Source organism: Buteo buteo, chromosome 13, assembly GCF_964188355.1.
Source record: "Buteo buteo chromosome 13, bButBut1.hap1.1, whole genome shotgun sequence".
NCBI classification, from domain to species: Eukaryota; Metazoa; Chordata; class Aves; order Accipitriformes; family Accipitridae; genus Buteo; species Buteo buteo.
Genome location: NC_134183.1, coordinates 18,645,407 through 18,664,788, shown reverse-complemented (window position 1 = coordinate 18,664,788; position 19,382 = coordinate 18,645,407). Strand labels below are relative to the sequence as shown.

The 19,382-nt window shown below is 42.4% G+C and overlaps 2 protein-coding genes across 2 annotated transcripts; both read right to left on the bottom strand.

Moving 5' to 3' along the window:
• Positions 1–6,116: 6,116 nt before the first annotated feature.
• Positions 6,117–13,200, bottom strand: SELENOS (selenoprotein S). Its single transcript, XM_075044967.1, is given in 8 exon segments — positions 6,117–7,103; positions 9,110–9,188; positions 9,288–9,377; positions 10,785–10,891; positions 12,473–12,607; positions 12,821–13,067; positions 13,070–13,158; positions 13,161–13,200. Coding segments are annotated over 8 exon segments (867 nt in total). The 3' UTR covers positions 6,117–7,023.
• A 52-nt stretch (positions 13,201–13,252) lies between these two features.
• SNRPA1 (small nuclear ribonucleoprotein polypeptide A') lies at positions 13,253–19,382 on the bottom strand. Its single transcript, XM_075044966.1, has 9 exons — positions 19,205–19,382; positions 18,450–18,597; positions 17,841–17,919; positions 17,417–17,463; positions 16,648–16,750; positions 16,017–16,096; positions 14,651–14,726; positions 14,102–14,195; positions 13,253–13,463 (listed from the first exon to the last, which is right to left on the bottom strand). The coding sequence occupies exons 1-9, from the start codon at positions 19,284–19,286 to the stop codon at positions 13,405–13,407; spliced, it is 768 nt and encodes a 255-aa protein (XP_074901067.1). The 5' UTR covers positions 19,287–19,382; the 3' UTR covers positions 13,253–13,404.

Genomic DNA, 19,382 nt, shown 5'->3' with positions numbered 1-19,382 from the left:
TAACCCGGAGAGGAGGCAAGTTTAGAGTTCATGCTGCCGCCGCACGAGACCACACCACTGGCTATAAGGCCGAGACGTCCAGCTGTAAAGACGGGGTAGCACCTGTGAATGCAGCGATGCTCACGCAACCTTCCTAAGCACATCAAACTGCCTTGCTTTATTTAATTTATTGTGCCAAACTCAGGTTCCAAAGTGTTAGGTGGGCAAATGCCCCTTTTACTGCTCCTGCCCCCTCCTCTGTTGTTGCATAGAGCAGCTGCTGTTTCCACTATAGGAAACAAAAAAAAAAAAAAAAGGGGGCAGATTAAGGGAAAACTTGAAGAGTATGGCTTAGTTTTTCCAGCTGAATTATAACCCTGCCATTACCTGCCTAGAGTATGTTTTTAATCTGGTTGGTGGAGAACGGTCATACTGCATAATCACATTTAAGTGCCTTCCCCCTACAGCTCTTAGTCTCAATAAATAGTTGACACTATATATTACAATGACTATGTATTAAAAGGCATGGTATTTTTCTCATATAACACTATATACAAGTATAAACACATTTTTACGCAGCATGTTTTCTATTCTATGTGGGATTGCTTCAGGAAATATTCTGAGGGCTCTCCAGAATCTGAAGAGGATGCACATCGTGTGTGCTCCCATCCCACTCACTCCAGTTAGATTAGCACCCAGACCAGCCAGCGAGAGCCCACTTGACAGGCCCACACAGTTCAGATTCATAATCAGATTAACGAAACAGTAATCCTATTTTTAAACGATGAAAAAGCCAAGTCCTTGAAGCGGTGAGCTGTTTTGTGTGCATACAGAATAGATGTCATCCTTTTGGAATAAAGCAGCTTAATACCAAAAGAAAAAAGTTTCTTCCACATAGGGGACTCTACCCTATAGAGGAAAGAGGGACTATCTTGCATTACAACCACTTTTTTTTCCCATCAGTTTTGATTTCCAATTTTTCCACAGTGATGAGCCCACTCCAATACTTACAGGATGTACCTTCTACAATACCATATTTTAAAATAATAGTTAAAGAAGTGGACTACTTCCCAAGTGCTCTAGAAACTTTAATTATGAATGTTCCAGTACTTAAACTGATACTTTAAAAACTAACCAGGCACTGGAAAATGAGTATACTTCATATATTCAAGGTAATAGACTCACAGTGGAAAAAATCTAGCTGGGCAACCAGCAGCATTTGTCTCTGTCACAGTTTTCCAGCACCGTTGCATTTTCCCAAATGATGCAGAAACTCCTTTCCCGGCTCCAGCACCCACTTTTTTTTTTCCTCCCCATCCTCTTCTGGTCCTGCCATGGACCAGTCCCAACCTTTCCTCTCAGCTGAATCACTCACAAGATGCCCGTTCGAGGGACAAAAAAGAAATGTCACCCGTCGCTCCTTGCTGGAAAGCCAGACCAACATTGCCATCCTACGGCGCGGCCCCGCAGTGCAGCGGCCGCACCGCGCCCGGCCCGCCGGGGCCGAGGGGCTGTCCTGGGTCACCTCCGCCCCTCCCAGCCAAAGAACCGGATTTTAGGGCTTTGGAGGTGCGGGAGGGGATGGAAAACTCTCCTGCTCCCCACGCAGCTCCTCAGTTGCCAGCTCAAACCTCCTGTTCTCATCGGCTGCGTGGCTGCAGCAGCGCTGCCGTGGTGCATCAAGGCATTTGAGCTTTGCATCACGGAGGGGAAGGTGATGTATTTTTAACGCACTACCACCAGACCAGAGTCAACAAACGGTTGAAAAAGTCTAGAACGTCTATTTAAAAAGCAAACATCAAGATGCAATATACCTAAGAAGCAGAACAGCTAACAAAGTAGCAATTACAATACCTAGGAAGCAGTAAGCCAAATTTACAGGGAACGTTACCCCCTCCAGTATGTGATAAAGTAAAGCTTTACGACCCAGGTTTGGGTTTGGATTTTTTGAAATTGCATCTTGTAGGCCAGCCTAACAGTAACTCCCCATTTTAACGCACGCAACAGAGCATTAGAACTAGATTGAAAGACCAGGTATTTCAGCATATCCATTTTCCTTCCATTCTCTTTAAATAGAATTTTCTAAGTTCTTTTCCTTGCCATCCCTAGATTAATGTTACCCACAGTACCAGCTCTGAAGCTGAGCTCACTAAGCAGCACACAGAAAGAATCTTGATTAGTTAACTATGGTAGGGACAGAGGGAGGAATGAAATTATTAATTTATCAGTGGAGATCTTGCTCCATGCTGAAAGTGCTTTTTAGCAGGTATACACTTCAAAACACAAATGATCACAGAAAAAAATATACATCAGAGCAGCGGCTGCATACCTGCCAGCCCCTCACAACAGAAATCTGCAATGAAAATGTGTACATTCACCACCAAAACCGAGCTGAGACCTATTCCATCGCAGCCATTGGTTGCTTCACAAAAACTGATGGAAGTTTTTGAAGTTGCTGGCTCTGGAGCTGGGAATACGGGCAGGGTGTGTGTCAGGCTTGGAACAGCTGGCTTGGAAGCTCACACAAAATCAGCTACAACAGTGCAACCGGGCCAGGACACCACCCAGCCAGCAGCCGTATGCTTTTCCTTTGTGGTTGCAGAGCTGTTCCAAAAGCTAAGCTTTCATTCCAAAAGGGGGGAAGAAAAAAAAAGAAAAAAAAAAAAAAGAAAACCCCAGTCTTGAGCCCATCTAAGTCTAGACTGGCTTTTTCTACAGCTGGAAATTATATAGTTTCAGTGTTCAGCAATAGTGTGGACAGAAACATGCTGTGCCCAACTCTTGGCTAACCTGATCCCTGAAAAGGTGTCACTTTTTAGCCTGTACAAGGACAAAAATCTTCCAAAGGGTAGATTTGACCTGATGCAGAGATGTGTGCTGATGTGCAGCCAGGCTTGAAAAAACATGACCGCCAAAGATGGGAACTGCCTCATTGAGTGCAGGAGGCATAAAGGACAGTATTAGGATGGTTTAAATGCAGCCATTAACTGTAGTGCTGCTGGTAAGACGTACGGGAGACTGCCACGCTGGAGGCCATCCTCATTCACAGAGCTCTCTGAATGCTAATGGTCTCCTTAGTCATCTTCCTATGGAGGGGAAAAAAGACACAAAACCCAAGAAAAAACATCCCTATCTAAACACCTAAGCTGAGTATCAGCACAGTCTACGAAGGAAACCAGACTGGGCATAGAGCAACTGCAGAACAGCCTAATGCCTTGAGTTTTGAGTCAAAGTAGTACAGAACTGCATAAAACAGTAGATTTGATTTGTTAGTACTAACATTTCATACCTGCATTCAGTCTCTGCTAGGAGAGCAGTTCCTTGCAGATATGGGTGCAATTATCATTTTTGTTCACAGTGATCTTTGATTAACATGCAGGTAATTCTGGAACACCCAGGAACAGCTCTGCAGATTCCCCATTTGCCTTCACTCCCCCAAATCCATCTTCTGTTGCTCATTATTAAAAGTTTCCAGTATAAGAAACATATTTTTTTAAACAACTAAGTATGCAATATCACTCTTAAAAGCTTTCCCTCATTTCACAATGTTTTTGAAAGGCATAAATAAAGCCAAATAAATACTATGAAAGTGACAACATGGGTTTTTTTCAGTTTTAATTCCAGTGCTCAGTATGTCCTGACGCATACTTAAGAGAACTATGCATAAACTAGACCTCATCTACAATTTAAAGAAAGCGAAAAACGTTGTTCCTCCAGCATATAAATCATCTGAAAGGCAATGAAAAATACTTAGCTGCATTTCTTGAGCAACTAACATTTTCAGGACTTTTTTGTTCCTCTGAAAACTTGCTTGATTTACAATTTTTCAATACCCAGAATAGATTACTCTTCAGTAGTTAGGTAACATACAGCAGCTTTATAGCATTGCATTAACTCTAAGTTTGTTCCCTAGCTTCTTCCAGATAAAGATATTTCCAGAACATCTGCATCAGTAGAGTAAGAGGCTTCTTGCATAACTGCTCTGAGTGGGGGGCGGGGGGGGGGGGAACATCTCCCGAAGGCTTTTTAATATGATCTTTCATAATCAAGTTCTTGGGAATTCATACCAAAGTAGGAACAATGGATTCATTAAATAGTTCACTTTCACCTAATGCCTTCTGCATGCTTCACTCTTAAGCTATAAAGCAACAAGCAACCACCTTTCCATACTTGTTTGCGGTCAAGGGAGAGCTTTCTATTTGAAGTCAGAGGAAAAACCCTTCCCTTTGCTTGTGCAGGTTGTAAGCCAAAAGAGAAGTTTTACAAACCGAGGTTCTTCCTCCCACCCTGTTCAATAGTTTAGAAGTGTCTGATCAAGAAAAACTTAGGGACTTGAGGGTTAAAGTAAAAAAATTAAGGGAGAGAGAAGGTTGATGCTTTCAGAAATACATAAATCACTTCATTCTTACTGGATATGTCTTAATAAATCTTAGAATTAGGCAAAAATCCATATCCCCAGTCTCAGCCAGAAGCAAGTCTTGAAACACAGAGAAAGATTAGCATATGCTCAGTTCAGACCTGCTTATTTATTTCTTAAAATGTTTTTACTGAATTAAATCAAGCCATCCTTACCATTTTATCAACATGAGGAATTCTGCTTCTTTAAGACAACAACCTCCCCCAGCTGTTTTTCTGAAGACACCACCTCAGTCTGTTGCCTGTTTCCCCAACACGAGGGGAAACCGTTCCCCAGAGGCATGAGTAAGATAACAACTTAGTCCTCTTTAATGATGAGGAATCTTCAGATCTTGAAAATATCCTTCCCCACCTCTATTTTTTTTGCCTTATTAAAGATTAAAACCTGAAGTTACATACACCAGTCTATGTTACAACAATGGAAATTAAGTTTACATACCAAAATGCACAGAAGACAGGAAATGAAAACTAGTTTCCATAGGAACATTAATAGCCTTCTCACTTCATCTTCTATATGCACTTGAACACACACTTCATGGGTCTAAAGCAAAAGGTTCTTTGCCTTTCCATTTCATTAGCTGGCAACTTTAAAAGTTACTAGAAACATGCTACTGTTACATTTATAGTCAGGAGAAAATCATGGATCACCTGACATACAGAGCAGTATCTATATAAATATAAACAGTGTATTCAAAGTTGGCAGTCACACCTATTGATGAACACAAATATTCCAAGTGCAAGTATTTAGAATGAAGTGTTCAAGCAGCCCTAAGCTATGCTAATGGCACACTGATACATATTTTAATGCCTATATACAAGCTCAGTAACAGTAATCAGACACAGGGACAGTTCTCTGACGCTGACAGGAACTATTTCACTCTTTGTCAAGGACAGCCTGAATTTTACTCATCTGCTGCATTTTGTGCTAGAGAGCATATCAAGAGGATGGGATGTTTGGAAAGCTCATTTACAATGACCAGCTCTAACTTTATTTTCTATCCACAGTGCTGGATATAACACCAGAAGGATGAAGACCGCACACACTTCAGTTCCTTACTCCTTACAGTCCCTCACTTGCAAATTTTACACGTTTGCTAGCCAGAGGCGCTTTTCAGCACAGACCACCCTCAGCTTTTGTGCTGCACAAGCTGGCAGCAGAGCAAGAACGCACCTCAGCATCTAGCTGGGCTATGCAGGGCAGCCGTGCAGCCAGGCTATCGGTTCCCACCCTGAGACACGTTCAGAACAGAAGGCAGTACAAAGTTCTTAATGTCCCCGAGGCATAGCCCTAACACTGCATTGGTAAAGCTATACACAGTCCTGCTGCCCACAACACACAGATCTCAGCGTAGTTTGTGGCTTCTCTTTTCCCTTTGAATACCTTGCAGTGTTAGAGCTGACCACGCCTATGAATCCCCTCCTCCTCAAACCGTATTTGTCGACAGTAATTTGTAAAGAAACCCGTTCTGCTCTATTAGAGCAAAGGCCTTTGTTACATTTTTTCTTAATTTAGATTCAAGTTCAGCCGGAGTGCTTAACAACCAGTAATGCGGTCTTTCCAACTTCAGAATCGCTTACTGGGGGTGGGGAAGAGAATGGGGAGTTTCACTTTTTAAACCTGGGAAAACTTGATTTGGTCTTAACCTGAAGGTGATTCTTCTAAAACCACGATGTGGAAAACAGAATTCCCAAATAAAACAAAACTCGTAAAAGCCAAAAAGAACAGCTGAAAAAACCCTTTTGTTTATGGAAGTAGTCAAATGAAAATAATTTCATTTGATCTCTCATCTTGCTTTATACACATTTATTGCACTAGAACATATGCCTTCTATATAAAAAGATGCTGTAGAAAACCACAATTGTAAATAGTAGATTTATGATTTGTTTGCAATTATATTTAATATTAATAGTATTTTGTTTTTACAAAGCAGTTGAAATAAAAAAAAAAAAAAAAAGAATAGCAAGAAACCCCCCCCATCTGCTGTCTAGCATCAGTAATCCTCACTGGTTTGTTTACCATTTATAAGGAAAACATCATTCAAGGTAGCTTGTCACAGAGACTCTTCTGCAATAACCGGCCTTTGGTGCAAATCTGTGGTGTTTGTCAGTTCACCCGTTTTTTCTGAAAGTCCCTCCTCCTAAAATTCAAGGTATCTGATGATGATAATATTCTTCCCCTCTAAAGTACCTTCCAGCCAAACACAGTAAATCTGGTAACACATGTCTAAGGATGGTAAATACCCTCATTTTACAGAGGTAAACCAAGCGTAGATAATTAAATTTGCCTGAGGCCAGTCTTTTGAATAGCCAGCCATAAAACCCAGATCTCACAATCCCAGGTGATTCACCTTGGCTAGACACTATGCTTTCTCTCTACAGAAGAGTTTTAATTAACTGATTACACAGAAATTGTTTCTTTCTTCATCCTCTCTAAGAGGATCAGGTATTTTTTCTTGTGTAGTATCAGCTTCTGCGTTACTATTTGGAAATGGTGTAAATCTGTTTTCAGAGTTAACACCTGCACTAAACCCAATCCCAAAGGAGTCACTGTGACATGCAAACCGTAGGCAGTTAGACAGTGGGTAAGATCAAGCCTGCTAGTGACATGAGACACTAGGGAGGTTAGCCTCATCCACCTGCTGATGGGCCTCTCCGGCCTGGTCTCCAGGAACAAGTTCCGCCTCCTTCTCCAGACAGGGGGTTATAGCCTAGAAGTACAGAGAAGAAAACCATTGTATTAATATTCGTTCTCAACAGGCCTCCACCGACACACAAGGAACACAAAAATTAAACCTCACAATTACTTGCACCTCATTCATACTTACTACGTAGGCAGCATTTTAAGGATGATAAAAGCAGAGAAAATATCCAGACTTGAGATGTTTTATTTTTCTAAGTACTAACAGTAAAAGCCATTGCAAAACACTCATGTTTTAATTTGATCAATTCGGATTAAATTAAATTGAAGTTAATTACCATTTAATTTCTCTAAGTCTGCACTAAAACTTTAATGCTGCTCTGCAGAGTAAACAGAGTACAGTAAACTCTGTAAGAGTGTAACTGTTCTCCAAGAGCCCCAATAGTTAGGGCCTTAAAATAATCTTTTATTCCAGTCCTACAAGGAAGGAATACTCTGAAGGTCAAAAGGTAGAACAATCCATTACTACTGTAAGATTATTTTTTTTTAAAGAACTTGAAAAGGCAAGTATATGCAGTAAGGTAAACAGATACTTTAGTTGGACCTCCCCTTTGCCCCCTATAGGCAACTTCATTTTACGACTATCTACTCAGGAAGATACAACTTGGCAAAGGTCCTCAATTTGTTCTGTACACGGCAAAGAAAAAGACAACCGAAAACCTAGTAGCGTTGCTAACCAAGCAGGTTTCAAAGCAACCTGTTCCACTGAAACTTCAAGCATCACCTCCATCTTTGAAGTTTTTCTCAGACTAGCCAAGTTCTGCTTTCTAGCTTAATTCAGCAGCTGAACAGTGCAGATGGTTCTTTCACTTTGTGCTGATCTACCTCATGAGAAGATCAGAGACCTGTAATTCTATAATCTGTTACTTAAGCAAAGATTTTGCTCAGGATGAAATTAGGACAGGTAGCAGCTGGAAGGGTGCCTCAACCTAGCTGCCCTGATCCTTGTTCTTAGCACAGCTATTACCCATGCGTTACTCATCCCCCACAGTGGTAAATATGCAAGAGCTATAAAAGATATTTGACGGTATCAGATGTTAGACTGCACTCATATTAAACAACATAAGCTCAATCAATCGGTCAGTTCTTTCAGAAGTTGTCAACAGCTGTCAGTAAAAATATTCAAAGAAGAAATTTCAGCACTGAGCTATTATTGAGGTTTAATATGTTTAATCAAGAAACTTCAGGTTTCATACATTTAATCAAGTGACTTACTTAGCACTACACCCTAAGTGGGTTTCCCTTTTAGTCTGATACAATTGAGGCTGTCTAGATGATCCCCTCCAATACAGAAAACTGTCATTAAAATATTATACCCAAACACCACTTGCAGGCATGGCACAGGCTGTTTGACCAGCTAGGAGACTAGCTGCATGGCTGATATATGGCAGCGATCCTAACGTGGGCTATGTAAGGCCATAGAAAGCAGTTCATCCATCAAGATGACTTCAGCAGTTGACAGTGAGTTTAACAATAAGACCCTCTGGCGGTTTGTGAGGGTTGGTAACAGTTTATACATCTGCAGGATTTATATATTCAATAGGTCATTACTGTGATATCTGATAAATAAGGTCACAATTTGTGTAATGAAGTCTTTCATCTGCCTGAATCTATATAATACAAAGTAAAATACCTCTTCCTGCATTTACTTAGTACTACAGGTGGTTGAAAGACAGACCAGATATTAAATTATAGGACTTTTAGAGTAATGGGGGAGGGATCCCAGAAATATTGTAAGAATCTATAATCTTAAGTCACAAAAATCTCAGTGAATTATAGCAAAAGCATTTACATGAAAACTGAAACACTGTTTCCCCGAGGAAAAGCACCACAGAATCTTCCTGCTAGGTTTTGCACAAAGTGCAAAGCAGGCCATGCTGCTCAGAAGCAAAGAGCACATTTGTAAGGCATGTTTTGTTTCCTCCTTCAAGAGAAAAAATATGTGCAATGACTATGTACGCAGCTGGATAAATGGTCTGTTTCAAGCTCAGGATATCTTAAGGATTTCATACTTACCACCTCCTCGCAAGGGCTTTTTGTTTGGTTTAGATTTCGGGACTGCTGATGAGGTGGAGGCACCAGATTCTACTTCTTGCTGTTCACAAAAGCAAAAGTTACTCAGAATTTAATCCACATAAATTTCAGCTAACCTAATCACATAAACATAATTGTCACCCGATAACACAGTTGTTACCTGATTCAGTTTCAGATTTCCTTTATAGCTTTTTCCTTCTTGCATACTTTCCCACATTGCTATCTTCTGCCTTCGTTTCTCTTCTTCAAGCTAAGAAACAAAACCAGGATATGCAAGACTAAGATTTCAGAACTAGTAGAATTGCCACTGCTACAGAAACAGCTAGAGCAGACTCATCAAAAACCAAGGGATCTATCTTTACCTGATGCAGTATCTCCAAGCTTATAGAAGCATTTACTTTTTTAAACACCCACGTCTTCCCAACCACAGAACAACCACCCCTCCTCAATATACACTGACTCTGCCTGCAGCTTCTTTTGACCACTTGATGCTTTAAAACATTTTGAAAGTAAAACAGAACCAAGTGGTAAGCTTAAATCCTGAGTTTATAAAAAGTACTAAGTAAAGAATATTGCATGTGACAGTAATTTAATGCACAACATAGGGTTCCGCAGAAGAAAATGTGTTTTTCAAATGAACAAGGCAGCCAGCTACATATTTACATCCCAATATACATTATCAACAGTCTCCCAGCTCTCTTCTAAAGCAATTTATCCACAAAACCAAATAAATTAATGGTTAAGACAGACTGCCACCTTCTCAACAAATAGAAAGGAAACAAGGTAGCTACTCCACCCAGTCAAAGAAAGCAAAGCTCCCTGAGTCCAAGCACACTAGACCTAGACTTCCTACATAGTGGGTATTTTCTTCCACAATACGACTTTTCATTCATTTTTAACTGCCCGTGTTTCTTGAACCATCAGTTATACTGAGGTCTGAATGTATCTGACTGCAAAAGTAAAAATAGAAGGAGAGCTGGGATAAATGAGCAATATTATTGCTATGCTGGTCACATCCACTTTTCTATGCTACCGCACATAGCAATATGCTATTCCTCATTACCTCAAGCTGTAGTTCAAACCATCAAATTACAGCAATGCTAAGCTACATTTCTAAGAACTTATATTTGCCATTAAGAACAGAAAATACACATATGCAGTAGTACAGTTAATCTAAATGCCAGTAAATCCCCTCCAGCCATTCATTGTGCATATAACTAAGTTTCTGCAGGTACAGTTTTACCTGTAAAGAAAAAAGAAAAAAGGCCCACAGTGTCCCACGGACACAGTTAGTTGTAGAGAAGCAAGTGCCACAGAAATTACTTACTTCAGGAAGGAGCAGAATACTACACATATCAATCATTCTAATCAACAAAGAGCATCAAGACATCAGGTCTGCACAGCAAGCATATAAGTATATGCTTGCATCACTGGAGGTCCATCATGATACCTACTGTCCATTACTGCTCCGTGGATCAAACCATTTCAGAAGTGGTCCACGTAAAGGAGGGGGGGAAAAGCCCACCACCCACATTCCAGCAGAGAGAGCGAGTCTCCTATCCTTCTGGTATCTAGCATGGAATAAACCTTTCTGTAAAAGCAGCAAAGTACTCGATGACAAATTTATGAGTTAAAGAAAGAAATGCTCTCTGATTACCTGTCTTTGTTTTTCTTTGTATCTTTCTGCTTGTGCATTCAACTCCTCTTGCATTCTGAGGCGAGCTGCTGCCAAAGCTTCCTGCCTTCTTACCACCATGTCAGGTTCTAGGAAATTGGGAAAGAGTTTGCAAAGGTATTAAAAATAAATTCTAGATGGTCTCCTCAAAGAATTGTAGTAAGGAAAGGCTTGCATCTCTCCCTGCAGCTGTTTTGCAGAAAATTACAGCTCAAGTTCAGTTTCCAGCTAATCTTTTACAGTAATTTATATGCTGATTTAAATTTCTTAATATTTTAATATTTTTAGAGCAATTACTTTAATGGGATTTTAAGGAATAAGGACACTGATGCAACAGACCCACAAAAAGTTAAAATTCACATGTCTAGGAGATTTGCTTCTATTTCTGAAGGATTTGTTCGATACAAATAATTTCAGAAATATCACCCATTCTTTGCAGGGATTCCATTTTTACCCAGAGAACTTCTTTTACGCAGAAGCATGAAGCAACCAGCCTACATTTACTCCTACTCCTTCTGGCAATTGGTCCTGCATGTTTCATTATGGCAGCAAAGCCACAGATTTAACATGCTCCATCAGCAGAGAAATTACTTACAAATATCACACATATCTCAAGAGAAAACTGGCAGTCTCAGAAAATCTACACTGAGCCACCACTCCTCTTCATGACTGGCCTTTAGAAGTCAAAAGAAAAATGATTCCCAAACAAAGGCAAATATTGCTCTCTTTTTTCCAATAGCTGAAGTATCTTCACATTTGTTTGTCTCCTTATATGTTTGCTATGAACCAGTGATGAATATGTAAAAAAAATTTCAGTACATTCAGTAATTTCATTTTATAGGCAGTTTTGGCAATTAAAATCAAGATTTAATTAGCATTACAAAAGAACACCGGTAGGATAAGGGCACGCAAGTAATATTTTCTGGGGCCCCATGTACTGCCATGCCAACATGCCAAAGGAATCAGTGCCAAGCAGTTACTGTTTTGGCAGATCCACAAGCACAGCCTGTGCTTTACAGCAGCAAGTCTCTAAATGAGGCAGGATTGTGACTGTAAGGTTTACAACGTATGCCACACTTGATTAGATAACACAGACGAGAGGCAGTTACACCCCAAATGTACACAATTCTACCAGAGTAGGAACTGTGAAGGAATAACTGGAAGGAGAGAGAGAGATGATGAATGTTAATAAAAAATTAATATTGATCAAAAGATTTTCCCCCAATATTTAGATTTGGACGTTTTGGGTTTTGGTAAGTCTAAAAGTTATTTGATAACTGACCACAGCTAATTTTAACCACCTTTCCCTCAGCTCCTGCACAGCTATTCCCTTGTTCTGCAATGCCCCGCTCCTTCGTGCCCGACCACGTTACTCTGGGACACAATCCTTCCTCGACAACCTTTTCAAAACACCTCTCTCGGCCCAACCTTTCCCCAGCAATCTCTCCAATAACACAATCTGTACGCTTTCGCGGGCCTAAACAGTTATCCTGAGCATCGCTTACTGTTAAAGCCCATCGGAACTGATCTCTTTTTGGCTGTTAATAAATACTCTCTGTGTGTGGATCTGAGCAGCTGTCGGACGCCCCATCATGACTGCTAGCAGGAACCTAGAAGGGACACAAGCACCACCCTACGCAGCTCTAGAGAGCCAGCAAAGATTTACTCACCCACAGCTGCGTCAGCTGCTCCCGGCTGGCTGCTCGGCCTGGCCGCCAGGCTCTGCGATATCTTCTGGATGAGGAGATAGATGGCGACGGCGGCCAAGAGGATGTACCAACCATAGCTGGACAGCAGGGAGCCCGCTGGGACGGGGACAAGCCGTAGGTGAGAGGAGGCTGCGGGGAAGGGGGGGGGGGGGGAAGGAGCCCACCCAGCCAGGAGGCGAGAAAGGGGGAGGACGCCCGGGCGGGACCCGGCTCCTCTCCTCAGCGGGCAGGCGAGGCCGCCGGGCTCCCCTCAGCCCTGCCACCCCCGCCCTCGCCTCCCCTCAGCCCGGGACGCCCCCGGCCCCTCACCCGTGTGCTGCAGGAACTCGAGGCCCCCCCGCCCCAGCGCCCCTTGGCCGGGGCCCGCCGCCGGCCCGCCGGCCCCCAGCTCCATCGCCCGACGCCGACGCCGCCTCACGTCCGGGAGCCGCCCCTCGCGCCCGCCGGCTGTGCCAATCACCGCCCTCCTCGTCCTCCGCCCCCTCGGAGCCAGAGAACCAACCAGGATGCGAGGCTTCCCCTCCCGGGCCAGTGGGAAGGTGACAGAGTAAAGGGGGAGGGGCCACGATGGCTATGCCGGCCAACGAGAGGAGAGGAGAAGGGAGCAAGAGAGCCAATCAGGGTGTGGAGGAAAGGCTCCTCCCCCCCCGCCGCCATGGCCGTCCCGTCACCACAGCCCCGGCCGCCATGGCCGTGCCCCCCCCCCCCCCCCCCGCTCTGCAGGGGACGCCGCACCAAGGGGAGAAAAAGGAAACGTTCGTTTATTGAACGCCGAAATGAGCGAGGAGAGGGTACGGGGGGCGGGGGGGGCTGAGCCCCCCTGGAGGGAGAAGAGCGGGTCGGCAGGAGGGGGCTGGTGGGGAGACGCGATGGAGCTCGGGCAGGGCCTGCGCCTAAGATCCGTTGGGAACCGTGTCTTCTTCCATTTCTTCTTCAGCGTCCTCCGATGGGCCTGAAAGGACACGTCAAGAGTTTTAGGGGCAGTTAAACATCATGTTTTCCTTCCCACACAGAAAGCATTCATCTTCACCCCCTGAAGAGCGGCAGTAGTAACATGAACTCTTAAAAAACACTACAGAAAGAAAAATCTGCCTAGCGCTAACGTACAGAAAACAGGCAATACTGCCAGCCTGCAGTTAAGATTTGTCCATGCAGAGACCTCTCGGAGACACATTTCTGTACCACGCCCCCCCCCCGGGAGGCACTAACGCCCAGAACAACAGAGTCCAGATATACTTTGTAATTAATTTTATTTTTTTTTAAGATAACTGGCATGAACTGTTCAGGAGTTAGCCAATACAGTGAAGCACTTGGGGCTGACGTTTGGCACCTTGCTCTCAAGGGAGTCCAGGTAACACCCCTGAACTGCACGCTAGAGGTCAGGCAGATAATACTCCAGTCACAGAGCCGTATGGATAGGGTCCGCAGTCATTCTGATGATAAAGTTACACTCATTATAAACAGTTTTTTCAACTCCCTAACTCTTTGGTCCTTCCAACGTAACTCCCTGAGATCGCATAAAACATCAGGAAGCAACGAAGAGAGGTAGATTCTATCTGGGAAATGAACATAATATAAGTATAGAGTGACCTGATTTTCGTTCTCTGCCAGGAATCTGACCAGCCTGTAGTAAGCCTTTCAGTCGCTCCACTTCAGCCAAAGTCGTGGCATTAGCTATAGCAGTCTAAAAAACAGACAAAAGAACACAATTAATCTTCACATACAGTATGTCAGTCTGTTTAGAATGAACATAAGAACAAGATTTTTTCCAGTCAAGTAATGCTAAGCTTCTATAGAAAGTTCTACAAAATTCTATTTCTAGAAAATTCTACAAAGGACAAAGCACAATCTCACTCTTTCCCACCCCCACCCCCCCACCCCCCTTATTAAACAAGCTGCTGTATCCTGGGAGAATTCTTAAGCTAAGACCAACGTTACATTTAAACTCTCAAAAACCAGATAAGTCATAACAGAAGAAAAATGACAGAAAAAGCACCTAAACCAAAGTTAGGACACACCGCTCTATTCGTCTGAACAGAGTCAGCAGTAACCAGGAGGAAGCAAACATTTGTTCACTTTGGATCCATGACCGTTTTTCTCCTCCAGTTTTGCCTGCACGTGCTATCCTGACATATTTACCTTAATTGCCTCAACATCCCCTGGGGAGGGCCCAGCTTTCTTTTTGTCAGTTGGCAGACCAGCACCTGGATTGAAGCTTCAAAGGAAAAATAAAGGCCCATTACACCCTTTGAAGAGTATGTGCTTCTCTAACTTCCAAACTAGGTTTGGAAGCATTTCATTCAATCAAGTGTAGTATCTTATCTTTGTTAACAAACTGATACAGTGAAGAATTACCTCCTTCAGAAACACCAGCAACTTGTCCTTGCTGTCCCATTTCCCGCCCCCCTTTTCATCTGCTCATAAAGAGAGGCAGACCTTAACTTTATAAATTAAGCCATTGACAAAAGCTGTTCAATTTGGATGTTGTTGAACGCTCAGGTGGTCTGTTGCCACTACAAAAGCAGGGTGGATAAATACGGAGTAACTGAAATAGGGTTTCCTGTTCTTGTATGTCTAGTATGATATTACAACAGCCTATATTAAAGCCTACACTAGACCGCATGTAATCTTAACACTCAAAAGAAAAAGGTTAGCTGCTGCTGCTTTAAAAAAAAAAAAAAAAAAAAAAATCTGTAGTCTGTGAAAATGGATGTAATGAACTGGAAAGAATTTCCTGAAGTGCTGACCCAGCATCAGAGTACTGCAACCTCTTCTGCAGCTATAGAAAGATTTTCTTCATATCTGTTTATTGAGGTATTTAGTTCAATCACCTACTTGTTCTAAAAACTATCACAGACCTGAACTCCTTTACAATCATAAACTAGAGCTAGAGTCCATCTGTTACAGTTTTAAATGCTAAATACCTTCAAGGTTTTTTTTTATTTAACTATGAATTTGGAAATGCTGTTGCTATACATGATCCGAATTCTGATTTCCAAACAGGTTGATGAAAGATTAAACAAAACATATGATGTACCACTTAAGAATTAAACTAAAAAACCATGTATTTGTAATAGCTTAACTGAAGATTTTCATCTGCATTTATCCTCCTAACTACATCAGATTTTACAGTTTGTATGTCCTGGCAAAACAAAAAATTTTAGTTACCAATCATCTAGGGGGAAAAAACTCCACAACCGACCCAAAATAAACAATGGCCACCTCTCTACAGTTAAATAACAAAAAGAAAAAAGTCAAATTAACGTTTCCTGCTTGCTGACTTAAATCAATCCACCCTGACCAAATATCTCTTTCAAAAATATTTCTGAGATGTATTCACCACCATCCAAAAATAGGGATGCTTGGACAAGGTACTTCTGGCTACCAAAGCTTTCAAGGCATCCTGCCAGTAGCTGATATTTCAGTTTGCTGCCTAATACCGCACACAAAGAAAGTGGTGTTTCTGAAGGAGAATGCCAGTGTAAATTTGTTTTTTTTATCTTACGTTTTTGATCTCCTGGCAATATCCTTTGCAAGCTGTGCACCCCGTTTGCCCTTGAACATTTTCTCTGCCTCCTGTCGCTCCTACAGCGATACCACACACACAAAGTTAATTTAAGAACATTGCATTTTGCAAAGCTTCTGTCTTTGCAAAGAAAGATGCTTTGGCTCATCTTCATCAGTGAACATTGGTATGTGGAGATCAGATGTAAGAACAAGCACATAAACATTGCCCAAAGGCTCAGACTCAAGACATATCAACCTAGTGCTCTTAAAAGTAAGAACTCTTTCCCACACTCATCTTCGCTGAATGCAGAGGGCTCTGTTGCAATTGCTCATTCCTTTCTCTAGAGGTCTGTCTTTCTACCAACACCAGAGGGCCAGAAAAAAATCAGACTAAACAAGCAAAGGTAGTAAAACTTAATTAAATGTAATTAAACAGACTATATCCTTAACAGAATGAAACCATGAAAGAAAACAAACAGCATGTTTTAGAGCCACTTATGATATATAGTTTCAATAAAATTCACAACTACAGCAAAAAGCTCACTGTTACCACTGAATTTTCAAGAATGTAACAAGAAAAAAAAAAAAAGGTATTCATCTTGTGCTGAATCAAAAGAAAGCAGACTTACTTTGAGTTTCACTTTTTGAAAATCCAGCACTCTGACCTGGGGAACTTTGTGGATTACATACAATCTGTAATGCTTCTTATTTGTTACAGGATTCCTTAAAATGCTACAAAGTAAATAAAGGTTATAAAGAGGTTCTGCGCACTTGAAGTATATTTTTAAAATGCATTCCTGTACCTCCTGCTATAACAGAAACACCATTAAATAAGCCTAGTGACAGTGTTCTTTTGTATTTTGAAAATTATAGTAAAAACTTGCACTTTATTTTATCAGTTAAGTAGATTTTACTGAAAAAGAACATAAAGAACAACCTCAAAATATTTAAAAAAAAAAACAAAACCAAATACCTAAACCATCACATTTCCTGCCTGGACTCTGATCAACTGAAAAATCACAGGACAAATTGCTTTTCTTTTTTTGTCCCTCACATGGAATGTAACTTTACTGAAAAGTCATTGTTTACATGTATTTTAAAGTATTTTGTAACAGCAGTTTAAACCTTTGGGTTTTAGGTTTTTAAAGCTTAAGGTTACTTCAATGCTTGCGTATTGGTTTATAGAGATTTTACATCTCATTGGTCTGTCTGTCAGTAATATAAAGCCTCACCCCTTAAATACCAGGTATTTCTGAAGTGTAATGGAAACATTGTTTATCGATTCAATTTTTAGCCATAAAGAATCTGTCACAGCTGATAAAAAGGAGAGCATTCCAGATCAAAGCAAAGAGCCAGGCCAGCAGAGAAAGAGTAGCTTTTCTCTTCACGATTACATACCTCAGGTAAGTCAGTGATTTAATAGTTGATAACGGATCCAGTTCACCCTACATAATGGGAACACAGTAAGAAATCCTAAGTCCATTTAGTGAAAATCAAACATTTGAAAACAAAGTTCCTGAACTCATATCTATTTTAGAGACCGATTAGAATTACTAATTGGTACTAATTAGAACTACTGCAATTACTTTAACAGGAAACCTACTAAGACTTTGTGACTGCTGTTCCACTGCATGCTGCAAATAATGTTCATTAAAATATGTACACCATTAACTACTACCTAAACCATATGATAATACTCTAAAGAAAAAGAACGAACTATTACCAAAAGCATATGACACTACTCTCAGGAAAAAGGTTAATTAGAAAGATGACAAACACAAAATTTAAGCTTGTTTAGATTTATCCTGCATTGATAGCTTACCAATTCAGCAATGTTGTTGTTGGTAAGAATGAGCTCCGTCAGGCTGGGCAGAGCCTGTTCAAGGCTTTCACCAATCCGACTAAAGAAGAACAAAAACCAAAGGTTTAACTTAGGGCAGAAATTACCAATGGTGAAAAGACATGCAGAAATACGGTAACATAGAGGATCCCCCTGTAAAATAACCCAGTCTGACACTGTCAGAAGTTTGGGTTAGCATCCATTACAATACTTTTCCTAATAAAGCTGGCAATAAATGCCAGCCATCGCTGTAAGATTATTAGATGCAATACAAGATTTATGTTCATTCACTTTCAGATATCCCTGTTTTCTTGTCTTTATGGGAATGATTACTGAAATCCAAAGTTCTGGCCAAATTCCAAACTTTGCATCTCATTGTCCTGTCTGAAAAACAAAGGCTGACTTTTGTGCCAAACAAGGCAGGAAACTCAAAGAGGACCTCTACAGTGCTCAGTGCTGATTTTTTTTTTTTTTTTTCATAAACCAAACACTTCTACACCTACCCAGCACTGAAAGTTGCACGCACACTTCTCTCCCAAGAACATTTTCCGCCATGCAAGGGCCCCATCTAGCCAAAATACAACCACTTACCAAATCCTATTGTTATTCATCAGAAGAGTTTTCAGCCTTCTCAATAGAGGGAATCCATCCAGTTTACGGATCTCATTGTCGGAGAAATCAATTGCATCAAATTGGTCCAGAGTGGCACCCAAGTTCTCAATAACAGGGATCTTATAGCCTGGGGAGAGAGTGCAAGACAGGAATCAGATGGTGCCTACAGGAGAGCAGCACAAAGCAAGAGACAGAGTGCGTAGGGGGACTATCTGGATGGACTGAGAATGCAGATAGCCTCACTCAAAACACCTCCAGAACGACTCTGCTCCACATCGCTCACAGGCCAAACTCGCCCTCTCAAAGCCAACCGCCCCCGCAGCCTTTTCAAAGCATCCCTCTTCCCCCCTCTCAGCAAACATCCCAGGTCCCTCCCTCTATGTGTCCCCCTCAGCCCAAACCCGCCTTTCTGGAACATCCCTCGTGTGCCCCACCCCACCACTGCAGGTTCCTGCTACATCTCCCCCAAATTCCCCTTCCACACCCCCCCCCCCTTGCTCCTGCTACTGGAACCTCTTTAACAACCCCCAAGCCCCCCCGGCCATTGCAGGTCCCTCCAGCAACCTCCCCCCGGCTTCCCCCGTCCTGGGGCAGCCCCTCCTCCCGTTGCAAGCCCCGGGTCCCATCACGGGCCCCAGAGGCCTCAGCCCCCCCCGCAGGCCCCTTCCCGGCACAGGCCGCACCGCCTCCCCCCACTCTCCCGCCCCCGCCAAAGCCCCGCCGAGCCCGCGCACCGCGCAGGTCGAGCTCGCGGTCGCGGACGGCGTTGGTGTACTGCGCCGCCTGCTCGATCAACTCCGCCGTCAGCTTCACCATCCCGCCGGGCTCCGCCGGGTCCCGCCGCGCCGTCCGCTCCGCTCCTCACCGCTCCGCACCTCTGCCAGGCCGCGCCGCGCCGCGCCAGGCCAATTC